At 45.1% G+C, this 21,128-nt stretch overlaps 1 protein-coding gene across 2 annotated transcripts in view; it reads left to right on the forward strand.

The window, feature by feature from the left end:
- RAPGEF5 (Rap guanine nucleotide exchange factor 5) overlaps window positions 1-14,810 on the forward strand; it is a 227,507-nt gene extending 212,697 nt beyond the window's left edge. For both annotated transcript variants that reach the window (XM_086694511.1, XM_086694502.1), the window contains 3 exons: window positions 1,552-1,616; window positions 6,768-6,822; window positions 10,731-14,810. In XM_086694511.1, coding sequence (XP_086550637.1) covers window positions 1,552-1,616; window positions 6,768-6,822; window positions 10,731-10,849 — 239 coding nt within the window. In that variant the 3' untranslated portion in view covers window positions 10,850-14,810. The remainder of the gene's footprint in view (window positions 1-1,551; window positions 1,617-6,767; window positions 6,823-10,730) is intronic.
- The last annotated feature ends 6,318 nt before the right edge of the window (window positions 14,811-21,128 follow it).

Consider the following 21,128-nt stretch of genomic DNA (forward strand, 5'->3'; position numbering starts at 1 on the left):
CATTATTGTCATCACCCCTCATCATCATCCTCGGGAACATAGGGAGAAGAGGACAATAATGTAACATTGGGGAAATGGCCCAAGTGACTCAGAGAGGGCATTTGTAACCCGAGGTCTCAGGGAGTTAGGGGAGACTGGGCTTTTAGGTGGTGTGTAATATAGGTAGAGTGCACACGCGCTTATTTGCTACACACAAAAAAAGGAAAAGCTCATGTGCCGACTACTCTAAGTATCGCGTCACAGAATGAAAGCTTATGGTTCTTTTTTGAAAGCAAAGTCATGAAAGACAAAATAACCAGAGTCTCTCAGACAACTGTGTAATTGCAAATTATTTTCCTATTAGAACATCAGTTTTAGTAAAGGGGGAAAAAGCTTAGGAAAACTTTGCAGTCGGTGCTAGAAGCTGTATATAAGGGGTTCCTTGAGGAAAGGTTTGGATCAGGGGATCATGTAGGTCTGTGGCTGGTGTCGTCCCCTGGTGGGCAGTCAGAGCTCAGCAGCCAAGTGTCTTGCAGGCAGGTTTCCAGCACCTACCTCGTAATTGCCCCATAGGGACCAGCAGGATGAAAGTCTTGATTAAATGCAAATGCTTTCCCTTTCTATTTATAGGAATCTTAAGCTGTTCTTTTGCCTCTTTTATGTCAGGTTATTTCAACAAGATAATTTTCATTTGGTTTATCCTCCATGTTTGTGATCCGACATGATTATTTGCAGGCTCTTTGATTCTTATCTGTGAAGATTCCCTAGTGCTCTGTCTTTGACCCTCTGATCTGAGTTTCTGAGTCATCCACTCACTGAGCTTCAGCTGCTGTCTTTATTGTAACTAATTCCCAAATCCCTTTCTCTGGAGGAGGCATTCAGGTTTTTTGCAACCAAAAGGAGGCTTTTCTTTGAGTATCTTCTGTCACTTCCCGTGCAGGTGAGGCTCAAACCAAATGTAACTTTCCCTTCCTCTGAAAATGTACCTTCATCCTAATTTCCGTATGTTCTTTTCATCAGTGATGCTTTCCACCCATTGAGTAGGGCCAGAAACTGCCATTTTCTAACCCATCCCTTTCCTCATTTCTGATACACAATCAGGCACTGGCTTTGAGACCGAAAAATCTACATTTTAACATCTAAATCTAAATCTTCTAATGTAGATAAAGCAGGCCACATACACTTTGCCAGGGATTGTTAAAAAGTAAACACATAAATATGAAAATTCCTTTGTTTCTGGGTATTTATTTCTTTCCTGCTCAGTGTTCTGGTCAACAAAACATAATGGACTGGTTAAGTTATAGAATAGTGTTAGCTTCTATCAAGCACGTTGAAGTGCAAAATATATAACTGCATTAATGTTATAATATTCTCTCCTCCCCCTCACTTATAAATTATGCCTTTTCACATCGAATACCATACAGATTCAGGTTCAAGTTGCCTTGTCAAATGCATGGAGTAATGCATGATGTTTAAGAAAAATTAATAAGTTGCATTGCCTCTGGACCTCCTTAGCCCTGACTCATGATCCATTCCTAATGGCACATATGTCTTTTTGTTTTTAATTTTCAGATGTAACATTTATTCATGAAGGAAATAAAACATTTTTGGATAATCTTGTCAATTTTGAAAAACTGGTACGTACATTTCATTATTTCTCCCTTTTCCCACTGCCAGGAAAGTGCATGCTTTTCCTTCTTGTTCTAAGAAACAAATGGTTTAAGTATTTTTCTCCTCTGAATACACGGTGGTTTCCAGGAGCCTATTTGCTGCACGTTCAGCATTGTCGATAAAATGTATTCCAGTGAAAAATAAGTGTGCTAGCAAGGTTTTTTTGAGGACCAACTATGAAAGTCTGCTTTTTATTTTTGAAAATGGGACTTCATTCAATTAATATCAGTGGTTGTGTGTGTGTTACTAAACCGGAAATAAAACCTGTAAGGTTCTGTCACTAAGAGTTCACACTCAGGAGGTTAAGCTTTACTGCTTGAAAGGCATCGCTCTGCGTCTCAGTGTATACTGCTCCCAGGACCCAGGAAAAAGCTCTGCTTCTGGGGAGATGCGTTCATCTTCAGTGCTCCCCACTGGATGCGAAGGTGGAATTCGCAGGCTGTGCCTGAGAGGAAGCACCACCCCTCTGTCCGCCTGTGAAGCACAGTGGACTGTGGAGACAGCAGCTCAGACAGAGTGCACTCCCTGCTCTCAAGTGAAAGGTTCCCAATCAGTCCTCCCTTACGAGTTACTGAAATTCCCCTTCCTTAAGTATTTCTAAGACCTTCCCAGGTACTTCCTCCTATAGTGAGCTCCTCCTAGCCTTTCGGACTGGCCTAGGGCAGAGGGGGAGCTGCTGGGGAGAACTGAGCAAGTGTAAACGAGGAGTGCTCCAGAGAGGCCCCATGGACTGCAAGAATGGATCTGTCCCCAAATGAACTTGAGTGTCATAGATTAGACTGTCCTTCATGGTTAAAGATGATACCAGTGACCCCTGTCTGTAGATCCTGACCTTTGAGTGACCTTCTCAGTAATGGTAATGGATTTGTATGAACTCTTTCAGGAAGTGACCCCCGGTTCCCTGTGAGACTGGGTCAGGCATGTGAGAGAAGGTTGAGTGAGGGGGGGGTTGCAGACCATGACCAAAGAACGGTACAAACTGATGAGTCCGAGCGGGGTTTGGCATCTGACCTTTGCCTCATAAGTGCCTGGCTGTAATCGTCAGGTTAACTCACCACACATGGGGTGAGGTGACAGAGGACTCCGCTGTGCCACTTGAAAATCCAAGCACCTAGAATCTGGAAGAGAGACGTCTTGGGATATCCTGCCGTAGCTCTATTTTAATCAGTTGAGAATGACTGATTTGACTTCAAATCCTGGCCAGCACATCTGGTTAAGTTGTTTTTAAAGTGGATGTGCCTATACTCTTTAAATCCCCCTGTGCTAAGTGCTTTGGAACCAGAGCTCAGTTATTTAAAACAGTTTTAAGTTTATTTATTTATTTTGAGAGAGAGACAGCACAAGCAGGGGAGGGGCAGAGAGAGTGGGAGAGAGAGAATCCTAAACATGCTCTGTGCTGCCAGCACAGAGCCTGACACGGGGCTGGAACTCACAAAACTGTGAGATCATGTCCTGACCTGAGCCAAAACCAAGAGTCAGACACTCAACTGACTGAGCCAAGCAGGCTTTCCAGAGCTCAGTTATTTTAGATGCTACAGTCAAACCAGCACAGCCAGAAGTAGATATTCAGAGTGAGGTTTTTTTGTACGTACTCTTTAGAGACTTGTTCTGTATCACTGTGTCATGTTCTATTTTTTTAAAGATAATTGTAATTTTTTTTAATGTTTATTTATTTTTGAGACAGAGACCAAGTGTGAGCTGGGACGGGGCAGAGAGAGGGAGACACAGAATCTGAAGCAGGCTCCAGGCTCTGAGCTGTCAGCACAGAGCCTGATGTGGGATTCCAACTCACAAACCACGAATCATGACCTGAGCCAAAATCAGACGCTCAACTGACTGAGCCACCCAGGCAGGTGCCCCTCACTGTGTCATGTTCTGAAGATCCCAGGGTACCTGCTTGCAACCAAAGACTATAGGCACTAACATTCTAGACTTTATGTAGGTTAATCTCCAGTGTTGGATATTAATGAAATGATTTCAGGCAGATGAAGCCTTTGGTCAGTATCTACTTCAAATCCCAGCCAGCACATCTGGTTAAGAATGCCTAACAAGCTTTGGAGAGCATGTGTGGAGATGCGGGAGGAGGGGTGTCACTCTGAGTAGAATTCAGCACAAAGGTCTAGTGAGTTACCCTCTGACTAACTTAGACGGAACACGGGAGAACAGTTGTGCTCGTTATAAAGCTGACTGTTGTCTGTTGTTAAGAGCAGGCCAGCAGTTGACCTTCTCCCCCAGGTGAGCCAGTGGTTTGGTCAAGTTCCTTGTGTTACTGCCCCTCTGATAGTGCTACTGAAGTCAGAGAAAGATTCGATAAAGGCACAAATGGGAAAAAGCCATGGAAAGATCCCCACATCCCTGTCTCTCATTCTGACCAGCATTTCTGGGCTTCTGCTACTTTCTCCAACAATCCAGTGGATGCCTTTGGATAACAGCTAATGTTGTCTAGGATCTTGCTTTCAGATGTGTCAGGACTTCAGACTGAGGCACCTGGGTGGCTCAGTCAGTTAAGCATCTGACTCTTGATTGGGACTCAGGTCGTGATCCCAGGGTCATGAGATGGAACCCTGAATTGGGCTTCACACTGGGTGGTGTGGAGCCTGCTTAAGATTCTCTCTCTCTCCTCTTCCCCCTTCCCGCCCTTCCCTGCTGGTGCACACACATAGGCTCTCTCTCACTCTCAAAAAAAAAAAAAAAAAAAAATTCGGATTAACCTCTGGGAGCAAAACGTAGTCTAACAAATAGTACTTCTTTTAGTGTCAATAACTGTACCCCCTTAATCCTTTAAGATGCCTTAAGGAAATAACATGGCATAAATAAGTAATAATATTCTCTTTTAAATTATAAATTCCCAAAGAGAACTTTATTAAAAAAAGACAACTAGAAGCTAAATGCAGTTATGCATGTACACAGCGGGCCATAACACCCACATACATCCATCAGACGCCGGCTAGCCCACCATTTCTAGACAGATCAGGTTCTGTAACATGAGCGAGTTCCTGGTCCTCACACAGTAGATGGCTCTGAGTATGGAGCACACCTACTGCTGACCCCCTCCTTGCACAGAGAAGACAGGGTGAGTTCAGATTTTTTCAAAGGACAAAAACCTATTATACAATGTACATAGCCCTACATTATACTTGGATGCTGGAGAATGAGACTGAATTTCCTAATAAAGTCAGCGTTTTCAAGGAATGTTTCTTAGCAAGGGACAGAGTTTCACTTAAGCTAAAACAGGATCATCTTTCACAATAATGAACCAATAGAACCTAACTGAATTAACTTGGGAGAAGCCAATGCCTCATGATGGATATTAGCTTAAGCCAGCTAGCAAATCATTCAGTGTATTCTCTTTATCTGGCTGATACAGGCCGACACATTAAGTCAGATGACACGAAGGCCCAGAAGCACTCATTGGGTCTAATAAGATTTCCATTGTTCCCTCTGCTGTCTCAGCAGCTCTAAACGTTTCAGTCACGAACTATTAAATAATGAAGAAACAAATGCTTTCTCTTTTTCTTCTCTTTACTCCTCAGTGTTGAGAGCCTCATCCTTTACCACATTTTCCCCCTCCCCCCTTCAGAAAACCTGAAGATGGGGAGGATTCAGGTTTCACTGCCACACTCAGCCCTCAACCCTGCATCAGCTCAAGGCTCCCGTGAGCTGCCTAAATGGCAGAGGATAGAAATCTGTGTGACGCCATAGTTTAGAACGAGAGAGCTGCCCTGGGAGTAGTGGTAACATTTGAGGAAGGAAACATAACAATACTTTCACAGACGTGAGTCACGTCTCATTTCCTTTACAAATGCAACGTGAGGTCCTGCTATAATCACTGTCCTATTTAATTTTCCACTATTGAATAGAAATACATTGGAAATACAGTTGAGAACAATTTAATAAGTAGGTCACATTCAAATAAAGTTTCTATAGTTCCGACAGATTTTAAGTGAAAAAAATTTTTTTCACGCCAAAATTATTCTTGTAGCAATAATTCACTGAGGGCTTGCTGTGTATGGATGAGCCTTTGACTGGTGTGTACATGTGGGATGTGAAAGATGTTGACACGTTTGGGGAAGTTTGGAGGAGCAGATAATGAATAATGTTGATTTCTTGAATAGTTGGGCGATGTTTGGATTTTGATATGAAACAAATTAGAAAGTCGACGTGGATTTTCCAGAGGACTATAACACAATGGCAGCAGTGGTTGGAGATGATTTTGGCAACAGTAGGGGAGAAACAGGAGTGGAAAATGGTGTTGTCCTAAATGCTGTCTTTCTTCTTCGTCACGGGAAACTAGAAATGATAGAGCTAGAAGACTCTTGAAGGTACCCAAGTGTGAGCTAATAGGATCTTGTCAAAGGCAGCTGTAAGCTAAGAAGACTTTTGCCTAGAGATCAGTGAGAACTTCGAAGAAACAAATTAAAGCAGAATCCTGAAGACCGTAGGAGAGAATATAAACCAAACCCAAAACGGTCTCTTTAAAGATATTGGCGTTTTAGAAAATGTTTGCCTTTTGTGACTGTGTCATTTCCTGTCGCGATTTGCATACTTGAGTCTTTGATGCCACCAGAGTTCCTATCTGTATTCAGCAAGTACCAGAATCACTGTGTGACATATGGCAGGTGCTGGGCATGCGGAGCCCTCTAATGGCACCCAGCCTGGAAGAGGCGCAAAGATCCAGAGCAGCGCCAACCACACGAGGCCAGTGTGTACTGTACAAGGGAGCCTCCCAAGTTCAGAAGGGAAATCTCAGAAAGGCTTCACCGAGAGCAGGCAAAACATCCCTGGAAGGGAAAAGCCTAAGCAGGTTTGGACAGGCAGATGGGGTGGGAATGCCGTACGTCTTTACGGTGTGTAAACGGTGGGCTGTTAGACCCCGTGGCATGAGGAAACCCAGTTAGAAAGTGTGCAGCCAGGTTTGGGGGCACTGTTTTGACAGATGAAGACTGAATATCCTTTTGTAATCCAAGCCCAGTATTCTCAGTTGAAGTCAAGTCCAGTTCCAAATGCAGCGATTCCGTTTGCACCCAAGGGTGCACTCTGCTTTCATCCCAGTAGGCATACTTCAGAAACACCCTAACTGACCCTTCCACCCATACATTTTCTGCTCTGCCTTCCAGCATATGATTGCAGACACTGTCCGGACCCTGAGGCACTGCAGGACTAACCAGTTTGGTGAGTAATTGAAGTTGGCCAGGGAATGTAAATTCACTCTACATTGGTACAGACTGTGACCTTATCACAAGTATTTGGGGGTAAGAAACTGAAACAGATTATAAAGTCTTATATGCATTTACTATATTCTTTCTTAGCTTCACTGCATATTTGGGATGCAAAGGAAAACAAGATATGGCGTTTTTTTTTATCCTCTCTTGGCAGCAAGTTTACACTGTACAGAGTGACTTGAGATGAGCAGAGCCCCCCGCCCCCACACCCCTGAGCCTGAAAGTCTGTTTGCTTGCCCCTTGGCTCAGAATTACCAGTGGGTTTATCAGGGGTGACCCTGTCCCTAAACTTCTTGCTTAGAGCCTTCCTGGAATTGGAATATGGTTTGTAAAAGTGCCTGAAGCAGCCTTCCAGAATCTTTACTCCTCTCCAACAAAAACTTCCTGTCCGGAGCTGCCTTTCACTGAATAGGTATTTTTCTGAGCACTTTTGTGGATTCCCTGCTGAGATTAACATAAGTAGGAATATTTGTTCCTTTTTAAACCTCAGGCATAATTTACACCATGTTTAAATAGCGTTAAAACATTGCAGGAAGGAAGGAAATCAGCTTTATTGAGTCCAAGGAGCATTCACACGGGCAGTGGCATCCTGATACCAGTATTGGTGACTGGTGCATGGAGATCATTAACCCTGTGGTGCAGAGCGGAAAACTGAGACTCAGAGAGTTAACCCATTCAGCCATTATTCAGACCAAGCCTGCCTGACTTCCTGACCCATACTCTTTTCTTTGCCTTGTGCAGATTCTATAGATATAAAGGGCAGTAAAGAAAAAAAAAAATAGAAAGTTGAGTTCAGTAATTATAAATCAATCAAAGCTGACCACTAAATAAAACTTGCTTTATATATCCTCCTTGTAAAATAATTTTTTCAACAATATGGAAGTATGTATAAAGTACAAAGATCAAAGTCCTACTCCCTAAGGATTAGTGCATATTCTTAAGAAAGTTTTTTCTGTTTGGCTAGTTTTGGCTGGCAGTATTGTCCCCTACAGAGCAACGGAACTTCTGTATGAATTACAAAGTTTGTGCTTGAAAGGGAGAGTTATAAATACGGGAACTAAGTTTTTTTTTTTAATGTTTATTTATTTTGAGAGAGAGAGAGAGGGAGAGCATGAACACGGGAGGGACAGAGAATCCCAAGCAGGTTCCATGTCATCAGAGCAGAGCCCTGTGAGTGGCTCAGTCTCAAGAACCATGAGATCATGACCTGAGCCAAAATCAAGAATCAGACACTCAACCAACTGAACCACGCAGGCATCCCAGGACCTAAGGTTTTAAATATTTACATCACTTACTACCACCTGATATGTGCTTATGTATTTCTCCATTAGGAACACAAGTACAGTGCGCTTATAGTAGAAACAGTGATAATATTGTCACGGAGATTCATTCAGATGTGCAAGCATAATGCTCCTGAGTATTGGGTTCATATTTCTCTCATCCACCTTTGCTTCCCAAGTATTTATACACACTCACCCGATTCTAAGATATTGGTCTCACTGACCAGGAGACTCTGCAAGTGTGGACAGGAAGGTTATACTGGCCTGGTGGCCTTAACACTGTCTTGAACCTCTCATCACTAGAGAGTAAGTCCTCATAGCACAAAGCATAACTCTTTGTGTTCTATTAGTGAAATTAGTGAAATCCATTTTGACAGCTTATATAGGAATAGTAAACCAATGTCAGCATTTGGGATAAAATAAGATAATGTTAATCAAGCCACTTAAAAATTATGAAGTTCTGGGGAGTCTGGGTGGCTCAGTTGGTTGAATGTCTGACTGTTGATTTCAGCACAGGTCATGATCCCAGGTTTGTGGGATCAGGGCCTGCATTGGGCTCTGTGCAGAGCATGGAGCCTGCTTGAGATTCTCTTTCCCTCGCCCTCTGCTTCTATCCCACTCATGCTGTCTCTCTCTAAAATAAAATATAAAAAGGGGCCCCTGGGTGGCTCAGTCCGTTAAGCATCCAACTTCTGCTCAGGTCATGATCTTGTGGTTCATGGGTTCAAGCTCTGCGTCAGACTCTGTGCTGACAGCTCTGAGCCTGGAGCCTGTTTCAGATTCTGTGTCTCCCTCTCTCTCTCTGCCCCTCCCTTGCTCGCTTGCTCACTCTCTCAAAAATAAACATTAAAACATATATATATGTGTGTGTATATATATATATGTACATATATATATGTATATATATATATATATATATATATTTTTTTTTTTTTTTTTTTTTAATTTGGAAGTGCCATGCAGGTGTCACTTGTCATGGTTGGAACCACTCATTCTGCCATCTTCTTAAGGTTAAAAAATTAACAAAAAAATTATCTTTGTACGATTATGTTTTCGAAACCAATATTTGCTAAGCCAAAAGCAGTCAGTCTCTCAGTGTCTTACAGAGAAGGTATTCTAGAATAATACAACTTCTTGGTCACTTCCGAACAAGTGGGATGGTAAAGACTTAAATTCCTGGTATTTTTGCCTTTTGAAACCAGGAAGCCTTATTTGCTATTAAGCCTAAGAATTACAAGCCCATGACATGCAAGCCTTAAGTTATAAAACACATTTGTCATAGAGGAGGAAAAAATGGATTTCACCAAGAGAAGAAATTGCTGCATTGAAATGCTTAGCTTCCTTTGGTCCCCTCTACTCAAGCTGAATCCTGCTGCTCCCATCCGAAATTCCGTGAAGCAAGAGGATGTGACGTCACCATCTCTCACATTGACATTGTCCCTCTATAGCAGTTTAGCCAGGCTCCCAGTGCCTTGAGGTTTGGGGGGATTTTTTTTTTTTTTGGATTGTGTTTGTTTTTGCCTATGGGAAGTGGGCTTGCCCCATTGTCCAGGCTACTTTATCAGGCTCCTTATCAGACTTGTCACCAGCATGGCACATATGTGTTCACAGGGCACTAAAAGCTTCATGTGGCCCTTCAGTTTTGTAACCACCCTGGATTTGGGAGTGGAAAACCACCTTGCCTTGTCCTTTGCTGGGTAGATGTTAGCCCAGCCACATGCTTCTGGAACTTGTTTGCCTGTTAAGTATACCTTAAGTTCAGTTCTGTGATATCTGTTCATTCAAATGCTTCCTTAATTTTTTTACTTTTTCAAAAACTAAGGACACCAAAGAATTATACAAATTCTAAAAACAAACCATTTTGTCTGTGCACTGACCAGATTAGCAGTGGTTTCTGACAATTCCAGACTGAGATATAAGAGCCAGTGAAAGCTATTTAAATGGCAGTTGCTGTGACATGGGACCTCAGACATGGACTCAGGAATCACATAGTCTGGCTGCCGGACCTGTTCTGCCACTCCCTTGCTGTGTGTCTGTGCTGTTTCCCACTCTGTAGTGGGGGGATACTAACACAGTCACTAAATACTAGATAATATTAGGTAATAAAGTTATATAAATGTTAATAAAACAAATACCTTTGTAGTCTAATGACCTGACCTGAGGCCCTGGTCTGAGCTGGAGAAGTATCTCCACTGTTAGGATAAAGATCCCCTCTCTGGGATGCTGACTAATAAGGATCCCCCTGCTAGATTTACTCTAAGCCTTAATGAGAGATGTCACTGGTATTCAGAAATAGCACTTCTGCACAAATAAGATAGAAACGGAGAGGGAAACAAAACATAAAAGACTCTTAAATACAGAGAACAAACTGAGGGTGGCTGGTGGGATGTTGGGGGCGGGGGGAAGGGCTAAAGGGGCGAACGGCATTAGGGAGGACGCTGGTTGGGATGAGCACTGGGTCTTATACATAAGTGACGAATCACTAAATTCTATGCCTGAAAAAAATTGTATACTTAAAAAAAAGAGAGAAAGAAATAGCATTTCTGCTCTCATGAGACTTTTTTCTTCCAAAAACCAGGAGGTGACATCTCTCCAAAGGAACACCAAGAGTTAAAATCCTACGTTAACCACCTGTATGTCATTGACAGCCAGCAGGCCCTGTTTGAGTTGTCACACAGGATCGAGCCTCGGGTGTGAGCCCCAGCAGCCCACCGCCTCGCCTCCCCTGTAACTTGCAGCACTTTGAGCTATGGGAATGTCAGTGCTGAGCACGTCGCTTTCCTGTGAGAAAAGAAGTTGCTGAGTTTTATCAGTATATCCTAAGACACCCACCGGAAAGCCCAGCAAAGCGTGTTCAGGAAGTTGATGTCAGCCACCAGACATGGGGAGAGGCCTCTCCTAGCTGCTCTCAGAATGAGAAGGCAAAGAAAGCGTCAGAAGCATTCTTGAAATGGAGAAGTCTGGTTTCTTATGACTGCATTGTTGATCCAACCCAGTTTTCAACTTGAGATGTGCCCGCGTCAAGACGAGAGCGTGTCTTGTCCTACAGTGACCCAATATTTCAGTACGAGTGTGCGCGAAACAGGAGTTTTATGTTGCCTGGTGACAGATTACTGTTTATAGGCTGTCAAAGAAGCAGCTCATCTGAACACCTAAAGACAGTGATGGCATCTCTAGATTTCCAGGGAGAAGGAGTGGCCGCTGTCAGTACAAACTGTGACATCACCAAAAGCCACTTGTGTCTAGGAAATTAGGACCGCAGCTGGCATCCATGCTCTGATTTCCAAAAGGGAAATGTCAAGGCATGCATTTCTTTGCATCCACAATCACTTATCGATGTAGGCTTGCAGGTGAAATTCGTTTCTGCACAACCGATTTGCAACTATAGGCCAGTTAGAGTACATTGCTTTACCAGTAAGGAAAATAGTAATCTTTAAGAAGTGGACTCGTTGCTCAGTTTCTGGAGATTTTCTTTACGTGTGCAAGAAGATTCGCATTTCTTACGGGAACAATACGATTTTTGAAAAAGCACAGCGCCTGATAGATTATAGGCACTCAGTAACTGTTTATCAAGGGAACAGAGTCCCAGAGGTCTACATTCTTGTGCCTGGCGATGCCCTAGTGTTTGGCATCCTCCAGCAGGCTCCTTTGCCCACAGCAGAGAACGGTAACAGCCAACACAGGGAGGTGAAATGGGATTTGGTGTGTGAAGCACTTAGCACTCCCTAGAGAAGAGCAAGGTATTTAGTAGTGACTGCCTATCTCTCAGCAAATGCCAAGAACCCCCAAAATACCCAAATGTCTGATTATGTTGGACACTTCAAAGTCCTGCAGTCCACTCCTAATCAAGGCCCAGAGCTCTTCTGTAATTTGTCTTTTTTCCCCCAGAGTCTCAGAGTCTTCGAGTCTACTTTTTATTCCCATTTTTAGAGACGGGGGCTCCTACAGTAGAGAAAACCTCATGCTATTCTCAATAACTGGTTAGAGAATTTCCCCTGAGCTTAAAATGAACAAAAAAAGCCTGTGGGCATTGCTGAAATACAAGGGCCCTCCTTCATGAATTCAGTCCATTCATCTTCTACACTGTGAGTTCTCTCCTGCCTGTTCATCTCTCGGGTGTCTGCACAGAACTGCTTCCTTCTGGCCCATTAACACCTTATTACTGTGGGTATCCAATGCTTTCTGATACCCTGTTAGCAGTGCTGTTTCCTGAGCTCGCGAACGACACAGAGCTTGAGAGAGTGCTGGAAGGTACCATGTGGAGGAAATTTTGGGTAGGACTTTCAAAGAGATTTGGTCTGTCCCAGCACGTGTAAACTTCAATCCTGAAAACTAACAGAGTTTTACAGAAAGGGACCATCCGGGGATGGTCCACTCAAAGAAAAGCTCCAGGCTACTGGGAATGGACAGAGACCCACTGGAGGAGACCAGAGCCATCAGGACTAGGAAAAACCGGTTCGTCTCATGGCTGATCAAACACTGGAGAAGCTCTCCCCTTGGCAATTATTGGGGACAGCATGGGCGTACAGCACAAGCCCATGTTCTCACCTTTTGTCTGTGCTGGGGAGGATCATTTGGTCAGTCTAATCATGTAAGGCCATTTTGACATTGTCTCCACGTTTTACAATTTAAGTGTCTGTTCACAGGAGATCTCCATTACTCCAACCAGAACATGACCTCTCGAGGACTAATTTTCAGTGGAGAACTATTTCAACATAGCACCCGCTGCTTAGATCCCAATCCAAATATGTACACAACCAAATGAATCCACACGTACATCACGTTTAAACTCATTCTGATGGTGTAGTCAGTAGTCCACGTGTCGTGGGTAGAAACAAGCCAGGGACGATGTGGGGCTCGCCCAGTCTCCTCCAGCCATGGCCATGTGGCTCTCAGGGCAGCAAAGGGAAGGGAGGGTTTGGTTTAGTTTACATTTGCTTTTTCATTCCTGTCTCCCGAATGTCAGAATCTCCAAACCTTTGTGAAATTTAACAACCATCTTCAGAGATTCCCCAAGCGTCAGCAACTCAAAAGTTTCAGAAGCCCTGTGAAGATGTAAATCAGGAACTCAAGAATTGAAGACAGAACTGGGAATGGCTTTAGCTCTGCATGAAACTTTCCTGAACAAAGCTGAGCCGTCTGGCCGTGAGGCTCCCTGTGAATAGGGATTCCCTTTCCAAACATTCGCCAAGGCCTCTTTGAAATAGATTTTGTTCTGGCTAGAAGGGTGGACCAAGATGTCGAAGCTCCTTTCCCGCTCTTAGAGTGTTGCAATTCCATAAAATCTCCATTCACTCTGAAAATCTCTAATCTGCCAACTTCCCCAGCAAGTGGTGCCCCAGTACTTCTCAGTGGGTCCTTTCTGCTACGGCACCACCCTCAGGCAGTCCTGTGGGCTCATGGATTCGTCTGCATCCCGGCAAACCGGCCCTGCTTACAAGGTAGCACAGGACCAGTTTTGTGGGCAAAACTGCAGCCTTCCTGAAAATTTTTTTCATACATATTTCCAGATGCTCCAAAGGCTACAGTGTTTTAAGTTCACTTTTTGTTATCATCTGTACAATTGCCAAATGGTTACAGTGCTAAGTATTATGACCCACGTTCACTTTATTTTAGTATCATTAATTCTGTTTAGATTAATGCATTTCCCTAGACCCATATCCACAGGCAAGTTGGGTGGAGCGTGCATTGAATTCAGAATAATGAGGATAACGGCCGTCCCAGTTGGCAGGCAGAAGGAGTTGCATCCTGTAGGCTAGCCTCTGGGTAGGGAGAGACAGTTGCAGGGAAGAGGGGGTTGGTGATTTCTGATGCCCGGAGCTGGGCTTCACCGCTGCCCCAGCCCCAGCCCCTTTGGCTCGTTATGGCTGTCACATCGCAGATCTCAAACCTCGTGTTCTGAAATGGCACAGCTGATCCAAGCTGCTCAAGAAACTAGACAGAAACATTAAAAAGGGGGAAGATCAGGTCCACTGCAGTTATCTAACACGGCGTTCTTTTTAAATGCTTCAAAGACATGTCCTTAAAATTTCAGCCCGCTCATTAATGAGCGGGCCATTGTGCTTAAAAGTAGTAGGGGGAAGAAAGGTTTTTAAAAATTGCCAAAAACTTAGATGAAAATGTACTACTGTATAAAGCAAAGCTGTATATACTAAACGTTTTTTAGCAGAGGAATATTTATTTGCATAGCCTATTTATTGTATTCGTATTACACGGTTATTAAATACTGGGATGAAATTGATGCCCTGAAGCAAGGACTCTTGCCTTTTAATGTATCATTAATTAGGACTGCTGTGACATTGTCAGCTTGCGTTAACAATTAGAAGATAGAAAACCCACAATCAGGGTGTCTACCTAACTTCTCAGGGACTACACTTCGTAGTTTTCCACCATTATAAGAGCTGGTAAATATGAAACATTTGTGGAATTACCAGAATTGCCATTAACAGTATTTTCTTTCTCCCATGTCACGCTTTCTGCTTCTGTATATAGGACTGTGCTGTGTATTTATCGAAGCTAGTAAGCAATAATTTATATGTAAAAAATGGCCAAGCAATATAAGGTGAACACTTCTATAAGTCACTGTTACCTTATCTTGTATTTTCAAGTGTTTTTTTTTTTTAACTGCTTTTCCAAATATAAGATTATGTTAAAGATACTGTTGATGCCTCATAGCTTCTTGCTGTGTCTGTGATGTTCGTGGGCTCCATAGCCTATGTCTGGCAGCATGTTCTCACTGTGTGGAACTCATTTGCTCACCGAGAGAGCTACAGGCAGGTGAAGGGATTCCCAGGCAGCCGCTGAAGCTCTGAATCACTTATGCTGCCCCTGAGCTGTTGGAGAACCCAAGGACCCTGGGTAGGAAATCACATCAGGATTCTCCAAGTCTGTCCTCCCCGCCCCCCCCCCCCCCATACTCAACTGGGATCAGCAACTCTGCCTTATCAGCCCAGATACTGAGGGAAGCTCACGGCCCTGGCGGCAGTGCTCTAGGTCTCAAAGGGAGGCCCTGACCCCACAAGAGGTGCGGGCAGGATGGTAAAGCACAGGGTAATACTGATGTTCCCCGAAAGTGGAAAAACTAGACCACGTCATTGTTCAAAATCTCTACCCCTTCTTATGGGAGGATCACACATCCTGCTCATTGATGTCAAGCCTGGTTTTTGGCATGTGGTAATTAATCCCTTCCCGCAAGAGGATTGTATATCTCACCATGTTGAACTCAGGAGTGGTCAAATGTCCTGCTGCGTCCAGTGAAAAATGGGGAGAAGTGACCTGTGCAGCTTGTAAACTAAAGCTTTACAAGGCAGCGGGTGCTGGCATGTCACTTCTGCCACAAGGCCTACAATGTTCCCGGAAAAGGTGTTTCCATCCACCTGAGTCTCCAGCTTGGGAAGGACGCGGAACATCATCATTAGAAGCCACTGGTATTTGGGGCTGTTACCTCAGAAGAATTTAGCCTAAGCTAATAAAGTCTCCCAAGGCGCTTCTTTCTTGATAAACTGCCCTTTCCCTCAGTCCGTGTGGGCAGTAGTATTGGCTTTGCAGAGTACCTGATGGATGAAGCTACCTGTTGTCACACATCCATGAAAAGACCTTGTCTTTATATGGGAAAAGGTAAAGACCGGAAGATTTTTTCAGGCTCTTGTCACCCAGAAGTGGCAGTTCTGAGTGACAAGGGAAAATGAAAGGTGAGAGCATAGGCACTGCCTCTGAGAGAACCAGGGAGCAGAGAGAGGAAGACCACTGGGTTGTAGGGCCTGTGTCCCCATCTATAATCACTTCCTCTGTGGGGCAGGCCTACATCTGGAGCAAAGCAGCAGAGGAAGGGAGAACGGAAGCCCCAGGCTCCAGCTTCAGAAGGGAACAGAAGAAAGCCAAATTCCCGTTGCTCCAGATAGTTGGGAAATTCTCTTTACCAGGATCGCCCATACTGGGAAGAGCAACAAGCCTCCTGTTCAAATTAGCAAACTTTTTTTTTTTGTCAAGGTTCCTATTTATTTATTTATTTATTTATTTATTTATTTATTTATTTTTGGGAGAGTGCAAGCAGGGGAGGGGCAGAGACAGGGAGAGAGAGGATCCAAAGTGGGAAGAGGAACAAGCCTCCTGTTCAAATTAGCAAACTTTTTTTTTCAAGATTCCTATTTATTTATTTATTTTTGGGAGAGTGCAAGCGGGGGAGGGGCAGAGAGAGGGAGAGAGAGGATCCAAGGTGGGCTCTGTGCTGATAGCAGAGAGCCCAACACAGGGTTTGAACTCACAAACCACAAGAACATGACCTGGGCTAAAGTCGGACTCTCAACCGACTGAGCCACCCAGGTGCCCCCAAATTAGCAAACTTTAGAATGAAATTTCTGGTCTTGGTCCTAGTGTGCTAGCTACAAAGTCCTATTTTAGGGACTGGGAGAGAGCTCCATGGCTGGTTTGGTTCTCCTCTGAGATCTTCCAGATCCCCACTTGAGCTGCCCAGTGTGTTTTCCATTTACTACTTGAAACAAACAAGATTCCTAAAGCTTTAGACTTGCTAATGTTCTTTAGTAAAGTATTCCTGTTCAAGAAGGCATTGCAGTTAATCTCTTAGCCGAGAGCAGTCTGCATCCTTTCCCAGCACAAGAAAGGCACACCCAATAAGCAAGACAGAGGCACTATCAGAAGCATGAAGTCCCTCCTGGGGATACGAGCTGAGATCCCTCCTCCAGCCACACCCAGGGTCCAACTGCACCTTTCAATTTTCTCTTTCTTAAAAAAGTTTTTCTTATTTTTTTTTTAAGTTTATTTGTTTTGAGAGAGAGACAGAGCAAGCATGGGAGGGGCAGAGAAAGAGGGAGAGAGAGCATCCCAAGCAGGCTCCACACTGTCAGCGAGGAGCCTGACGCGGGGCTCGAATTCAATGAAATGTGAGATCAAGACCTGAGCTGAAATTAAAGGTCAGACGCTTAACTGACTGAGCCCCCCAGGTGTGCCCTCCATTTTGTTTCCCTTATGGGGACTTGATGTTTGCTCAGGAGGGACTTGACCTACTCCTCAGCCCTGCTGTGGCTCTTGATTATGCCTCTCCCCTGGCTGGGGAATCTTCCAGGGGTTGGGTTAGGGTTCCCTGTGGTTATTTTTCAGGGAACCTCACCACAGCAGCCCCATAGTAAGGTCGGCAGCCACCTCGGAGCCCTTGGCTTTGCCCCAACCTGGAGTTAAAGGAACTTCCGGGCCCTCCTCGAATGGCCCTTCCACTCCAGGGTGAGATCAGGCAGGGAGAGCATGGGAATGTTCCAAGCCCTTCCCTGCTGGCTAACCACACCACCTCACCGTTTATTTCCTGCCAGAACTACACCATGCTGCAGGACTTCTCAGTGGGGCTGGGCATTTTCCCCTAGAAGAGAAGAACTAGCCTACCTGTGGTCGACTTGCTCCCAAGATCCGCGGCTGTTTCTAACATCCCCAGGTTTCCAACATGGAAGTGGGGAGGGTGGAAAGGCCAGGCGCCCCTCACTGGATTGCACTTCTCCCCAGGAAGACCCATGGGCAGTCCCGGCCTTGGGGCCTTGCTTGTCCGAGCTGCAACATTAACAGGGGTTAATATGCCCCCACCTCACAGGGTTGTATGAAAAATAAATCCGATGCACGTAAAGTGCTTACTACAATGCCTGGTACATAGTAGGTACTCAAGCAAGAACTCTCCTGATGATGAAGGAGAGGGAGAGGGAGGGGGGAAGGAGGAGGGGGAAGGGGAGATGGGAAGGAAGAAGAATGAAGAGGAGGAGAAGGGGAAGGGGGAGGAAGAACAAGAGGAAGAAGGAAGAAGAGAAGGAGGAGGAGGGGAGCAGGAGGGGAAGAAAGAAGGAGGGGAAGACCGGATGCATGTCAGATTTGCACCCACATTTCTACTCAACTGTGGGCAAAAGTCACTGAACTTCTCTTATGTTTCTGCTCTCAATTGTCTACCAAGATCATTAGCAACATCTTTGCCACAGAGCAATTGTGACGGTGAAAGGGACGGTGCATGTGAGAGTCCTCTGTACATGCTAAAGTGAGATACAAATAATGTGATTTCCTTTTGAGTCCCCGCAAACCCTGCACGACACTGGGACAAAGCAGCAAGTCCCTAAATGTCTGCTGATTGATGTGAGCACAGATGTCTGCATAAAGCCCGCAAAGTTGCGGTCACACTAATGAGGGAGCGTGGGGCAAGCTGAGGGCAAAGTACAAGCTAACAGCACCCCTCTCCCCAGGTGGGATGTGTGATGTTCCGAGGGCACTCCAAGAACAGGGGAAAGGAAGAAAGCAGACTTGGCTGATAGACATCACAGTCACGCAGGACAGGAGTCTCCTTCGGTTTATGGATAACTAGGTAAACTGCAAGAAAAAGGCAATCTTATCCATAACCTAATCTCCAGAAACCTATAGATTCTGTTTCCTAGAGCCCTAATATCACCCTCCTCGAGACGTAAGGGGGTTTAAGTGCTTGCCATGGGGGATGGGGGAAACAGAAGCAAATGAAAAATTAAATTCCCTTACTTCCTACAGCCCACTGACAAGTCCTGGAAACAGGCGGAGTGACCTCCCTCTAGGAACTCAGCTGCCTCGATGATGGCATTTTGCTGGAAGCACAAGGGAATCTTGGCTTAACATTATCCTGACCCCCCCAGGAACCTGTGAGTCTCAAACATATAAAAATTTCTTTGCAAACCTCCTTTATCTTTAACCCCCAAGTATATGTTGGCAATTATATGCCAAGCATATGGCCCCTTATATACATCTAAAGGGTCTCATGACTGAGGTTTTACTAAACAGTAATAAATGGTATTTTCCTAACAACAGCTAGCCCCTCAAGGTCCTGGAAACTTTGCTTCCAAAGTTCCTTAGAGGCTTAGGCTGTTCCTAACCCCCCTCCCGACCTGAAGGTATATAAGCAATCACTCTTCGCAACCCCAGTGCAGCTCTTCCTGCCCACTGGTCCTGTCCCTGTGCTTTAACAAAATCACCTTTTTGCGTCAAAGACGTCTTCAAGAACTCTTTCTTGGCCGTCAGCTCCGAACCCCACCATCACCCCCAAATCCCACCAATACTCATGTTAGCATTAACACTGGCATTAACAGATTAACACAAAGAGAGCTTTAAAAGGCAGATCAGGGGCGCCTGGGTGGCGCAGTCGGTTAAGCGTCCGACTTCAGCCAGGTCACGATCTCGCGGTCCGTGAGTTCGAGCCCCGCGTCAGGATCTGGGCTGATGGCTCGGAGCCTGGAGCCTGTTTTCGATTCTGTGTCTCCCTCTCTCTCTGCCCCTCCCCCGTTCATGCTCTGTCTCTCTCTGTCCCAAAAATAAATAAACATTGAAAAAAAAAAAAAAAAAGGCAGATCAGACTTTGGACCTGTTCACACCTGGTCCAGGGCCACCACCTCCCTGACCTCCCAGGAGGGCTTTTCCTTGGTCCCACCCGCACCCCCTTCTGGGCTGCCCTGTCTGCTCCGCCCACAGGCCCCGGAACTCCGGGACAGCAGCTCCAACTAACAAGCCTTGTGCTTCCTGTTGGCAACACAGAAGCGCCATAAATCTGACGAGAGATTGGGAAGGATAGATGCCTACTATTCTTTAGTTGTGTCCTTTGTGGGGGAGGAATTTTCTCTGGTTTCATTTAGAATCAGTTGGTGCAAGTACTACGGGACTGAGCCTAGACTGAGCCCTGGGTTGAGAAGCGGTTCGCTCTGTGAGGCCAAAAGAAGGCAGGACCGGTCACGCTGCACCTCAGGTTACATTTGCCTAGTGTTTTCCTTCCCTAAATCGACCAGTAACACAGTTTCTCTCTCTCTCTCTCTCTCTCTTTCTCCCTCTCCCTCTCCTTCTTATAGTGAGCTAACATTCATCTGCAACACACTTCATCATCTCTAAAACATCACATATTTCTTGACCACCCACGATATGACAGTCTTCAAAGTGATAGGGGAACAGCCATGAGCATAATATATATCCTTTTCTTCATGGAGCTTCACTCCAATTGGAGAGACAGACAATAAACAGGACAAACAAGTAAAACATGTAGTGGTACCTCAGATGATAAGAAGCAGGAGAGTGCCAGGGAGGTCAGTGAAACGTCGATACGGCAACCAGGGAAGGACTTTGTTACGGGTTACGTTGTTCCCCTCCAAACTCGTATGCTGAGATCCTACCTCCTAGGACCTCAGAATGTGACCTTATTCGGAGACTAGATCTGTACAGAGGTTATCAAGTTAAAATGTCATCATTGTGGTGTGGGCCACCTAGTGTAACCGGCGTCCTTATAAGAGTGGCAAATTTGGAGACCACCCAGGGAGAACGCCATGTGAACATGGAGACCACTGCTTCGAGCCAGGGAGAGAAGGCTGGAACAGGTTCTCCCTCACAGCCCTCAGAAGGAACTGACCCTGCCAACTCCTTGATTCCAGGTTCTCAGTCTCCACAACTGTGAGACAATAAGTACCTACTGTTTAAGCCACTCAGTTTGTGGTACTTCAATATGGCAGTCCTGGGAACATATAATATCGCCTTGCTGAGAAGACCTGAAAAAAGAGAGGGAGCCAACCATGCAAATCCCTGAGGGCAAAGCATCCCAGGGTGTGGGAACAGCGAGTGCAAAGATCCTGAAGGTACACCCGGTGTTCACGGACCAACAGGGAACCTGGTGTGGCCGGAGTCAGTCAGCGTGGCGGTGGGGGGGGGGAAGCAGAGGAGGCCAGGAATGATGAGGCCAGAACACACGAAGCCTGGAGGTTTCCTCTACCTCAAAGGAAAAACCACTGGAAGGTTTCGAGCAGAGAAGGACGTGGTCCTATTTGTGTTTCCACAAGATCATGCTGGCTGCTGAATTCCCAACAGACCAAAAAAATGGAGTAAAGATGGAAACCGGGAAATCGGTTAGGAAGTCCTTGCAATAATCTAAGCAAGATACTATGGTGATCTCCACCTGGTGGGGGCAGTGGGGTGATATGACGTAGAATAGTTC

This window comes from Puma concolor, chromosome A2 (genome assembly GCF_028749965.1).
Source record: "Puma concolor isolate L17-30 chromosome A2, mPumCon1.1.hap2, whole genome shotgun sequence".
Lineage (NCBI taxonomy): Eukaryota > Metazoa > Chordata > Mammalia > Carnivora > Felidae > Puma > Puma concolor.